The sequence below is a fragment of the Nymphaea colorata genome, chromosome 9 (assembly GCF_008831285.2).
Source record: "Nymphaea colorata isolate Beijing-Zhang1983 chromosome 9, ASM883128v2, whole genome shotgun sequence".
NCBI classification, from domain to species: Eukaryota; Viridiplantae; Streptophyta; class Magnoliopsida; order Nymphaeales; family Nymphaeaceae; genus Nymphaea; species Nymphaea colorata.
In genome coordinates, this window is record NC_045146.1 from 2,946,320 (window position 1) to 2,950,121 (window position 3,802).

A 3,802-nucleotide genomic window follows, 5' to 3' on the forward strand; every position below is an offset into this window, starting at 1 on the left:
CGAAAAAAAGGTGTTTTTTTTAGTTTTATTTTTTGAAATGCACAGCTTTTTTCATTTTTTATTTATTGCAAATCTATTTATTTTTTATCTTATTAGTTTCTCATTTATTTTATTTTTATTTTTTAAAAAAATTACCATATTTTTTTCTGTTTTTTTAAGCTCGTCGTAGAAAAATCTCACAATTTAAACTCTAAAAGGTTATTTGTGATTATAATTGAAACAACAAAACTTAATTATGTTTTTATTTTTTTTATCGAAGGCAGCACTTTTTATCGTATGTAATTTAAAAGATAAAGTCGAGCCTTTTTATTATTTTCATCAAAATTAGGCGTACTTGCGTAAGAATTTTTCTAAACAAAATATATGAAATGGAAGGAGCAGGAAATGCTCTCAAGAGAGAGAGACGACCGCGGGACTCCTTCCCTCCCTCTCTCTCGTCATGAGAAGTGTCTCTTATATGGGTGCAGAAAACCTCAATGCAAGCATTCAGAAATCTGAGGAACTGCATGAGAAGCTCGAGGCAGCCATTAGACGCATCTCAGAGCAGCACGCACCTTCTCTTTTCCCCGACCTGGAGGAATCCCTCTGCTTCTGTGCCCGACAAGGCCATGGAGGACGGTTACAGCTCGAGCCCTGTGAATTTCCACGCTGTCCGTGGCTCGAATGCAGGAGTTTGGCGGCAATAAGAGACGCGCTGCGGGTCTTCCAAGAGTGGCTTCGCTTCTTGGAGGTTAGTTCGGAACAATAGTCTGTAGGCCGTGAACCGATTTCTCAGGTTGGCTCGAACCCAGAAAGACTCGGCTGTGGAAGGGAGATGTATGCAGGTGAGAGTTGTATGGCTCAATCGAGAGAGAGTACATATCAACCTGTCCTGATCCCGAGTCGAGTTTGAGTTGAAAATCCTTTTTCCTTGACATTTGGATGGGTTTTCTTATGTTTCTGTGTATTTTTTCCCTTGTTTTTGAGAATAGGAGTTCAGGAAAGTTTTGAAGGAAGTCGGTTTTTTCTGATACGGTTGAAATTTCTCTTGTTTGTTATTTTCATTTAAAATCTTTTTCTTGTTGATCTATTTATGACTTTTTGAATCACTCCTTTTGATTTTGAAATGCTTGTAATTCTCTTCTTGACCCGTTTGATTAATGTATTAGTGTTGGCATGTTTTACATATAGCGAGAGAGAGAAAGAGGGAGAGAGAGGGAAAGAGAGAGAGATTATTTTATTATTGAAGTGTTGGTGGGGGTGATTATTTTGTTGATAAGAGAATTTTCATGGCCAGAAAAATTTGTAGAGTCGTCGTTGTCGGCGGCCACCATCTTCCCATCTTTAGTTCTTCATGGGTCGGCTTTGTTTGTCTTACGTCTTCATTTGCTTTGAGCCAAAAGTTGTGGCTAAATATTCCCCAAGAGAAACCAATATTTCTTCCAATTCCAACCGCCGATGTTGAGATTGTCGATTTATGAAACTATGGGCCCCATTGCCTCTGTAATGAAGTTAAACAGTTAGAACGAGAGGCAAATAATGCAGGGAGAGCAGTATTGATGTTCATAGGAATGTAAAGTTCCAAAATTGTATCTAAATTACCTTTTTGGTTTATTTATCTGTGCTCTTTTGCTTCAGAGTGAGACATGCCACAGTTTTATATAAAAAACGAGTGACTCTGTTGATAGTGTAGCAATCTATGCTTGGTAAAGACTCTAGTTACAGCAGATTGGCTAACGGGAACATGGATCAATGCAAGAAGAATAAACCACCTAACTAGCAGTCTCTCCAATCACTTGTCATCATGTTACATAGGTCTAATGTTCATATCCTTTGGTAATAAACTGGTAGCAGTCCACCTAAACCCAACTTTCCATCCCAAAAGGAAAACTCTGTAACTAGAAAAATATTCCTCATGTGTTTCAGTGCTTTAATTGGTTCCTGCAAGTTGCTAGAACTAGAGAGAGAAATTTTGACCACACAGAGAGCTAAGCAGAGTATGTGAGACTCCATGTCTCAATGTTTAGATGGCGCAATATGAAATTGCAGCTTCTGGTCATGCTGTTCTCTCTAGCAGTTGGACTAGTTTTAATTGTAATTTCCACACAAAGACAGGCATGATCATGGCTACATCTCTTCATATACCAGTAATTTCTCATCTTGTGGATTCGGACATGAGATAAACACACTAGTCAATAACTGGAAATTTCTCCACCATAACAGGAAAGCTCAACTTGATTGGAAAAGGTTCCAAAACGTTAGGTAGGTAAAAGTAACCTCAATATTGGTTGAAGATATCACCATGACAAATAGCCAAAACCACTTTCATGGTTATTTCTCTCTGAACCTCCATCTCCTCCTCTCAAGACACCCAGCCACGTGCTAACACTCTTACACTCCAGGAGGCCTTCTCTACCAACCTGTGCTGCCTTTCAACTAGCAACTTTTTTGTCACTCTAAATTCCTAGCTTTCTACCTCTTACAGTATCCAATCTACCATGCTCCTGTGACACTTTTCTTATTTTCTGCATCAATTTATTGAAAAATGACTTAACACTGTTGCTAACACACTGAAAGTGCGGATGCTTCTCAGAGGTTGGAAACTCAGCAGCATGTAGAAAGATGTGCAGCGCTTGTACGATTTGAGCAGACCAGACAATTCCTTATTCATAGGCTTGTGGAACACAATGGAAGAGATTTTTCTGTCATTCAACAGGCACTGGAATTTGCAAGAGCGAATGGGGAAGTTGCCAATATATGTTCTGAGGGACCATTTGCTGATAACAAGACTCTGCGTTTGCAAAAAAACAGTACTGGTTCTAATGTGAAGCTCCCAAAAGGCTTTGTGTCCTTGATGAACTCCTCCCTCCAGGTCATGATGAAGCCACTAAAGTTGCAGAAGGCTGCTGGAGTGATTCTGAGGCTAGGAGTAGCTGCTAGTGGGCTGCTTCTAGCACTAAAACTGCAGGGAAGATGCCAGACATCCCTGAAGGTGCTTAAGATAATGCCTAAAACAAATGCTGGTCATCGAAGAAAGAGCCAATTTCTCATGAATTCTGCGATTGGAGGAAGAGCACAACAAATCCAAAGCTTTTCTATGGATGTATCCCATGGAAGGGGTTGATGTTCGCTTCATAGATGGTAGATTGGTAGTTATACTAGGCCATTTTTTAACTGTTTTCTTAATGGTTTCCCATCCGAGATGGGTTTCCAATAGGAAAGAAGTAAAATTTTTTTTGAGTTGGGTTGAGTGGCACGGTCACAGGTATGAAATCATTTTTTGGTTGTCGTCGAGAGGACTTTTTTTTTTTTTGCTTGCAAGTTGTAACTGTCCCATAGAGTTTTCTTTGTTCTTTAGGGAGATGATTTCAGATTGCTTAAATACTTGTGCTTTAAATGTATAGATTCATTCCGCAGATTTAATATGAACTTTGTCAGTGAGACACTACACTTGTTTACTACTTTCTTTTTTCCCTTGCTCAACTGTAGTGAAATATGTGTGTGTAACAGATCTTCTGGAAGTAATACAAAACCGTTTTCATAATTGAATGTGTGTGTCCTAATCTAATGCAGGATTTTAGAGATCTTAGTTATTCCCAGGAAATTCAGATGCCAAGTCAATGGTCTGAACGGCTCGATAGTGGTGCTATTGTTCCTACCTCTTCAGTTTTTTTCAATTCTGTAGTATGAAATATCAAACTCGACACTAACTGACCTATGCCAGATTAGAGAAGGCTAGATAACAATGGCACAGAAAGCCGGAACCAGAAGGGTGTATTCCTGCAGCTTGAGAAAGAAAGAATCAGAATAGAGATGACATGAT

At 39.1% G+C, this 3,802-nt stretch overlaps 1 protein-coding gene across 1 annotated transcript; it reads left to right on the forward strand.

Annotated features, from left to right (window-relative positions):
• The first annotated feature begins 387 nt into the window (after window positions 1-387).
• On the forward strand, window positions 388-3,430 carry LOC116260091 (plastid division protein PDV1-like). Its single transcript, XM_031638180.2, has 2 exons — window positions 388-730; window positions 2,573-3,430. Exons 1-2 carry the CDS (start codon window positions 440-442, stop codon window positions 3,101-3,103), a joined length of 822 nt encoding a protein of 273 aa, XP_031494040.1. The 5' UTR covers window positions 388-439; the 3' UTR covers window positions 3,104-3,430.
• Window positions 3,431-3,802: the final 372 nt, after the last annotated feature.

Coding starts and splice junctions, on each gene's coding strand:
- LOC116260091 (XM_031638180.2), top strand. CDS start 440: ATGAGAAGTGTCTCTTATATGGGTGCAGAAAACCTCAATGCAAGCATT. Junction 731..2,572: donor AGTGGCTTCGCTTCTTGGAG/GTTAGTTCGGAA, acceptor GATGCTTCTCAG/AGGTTGGAAACTCAGCAGCA.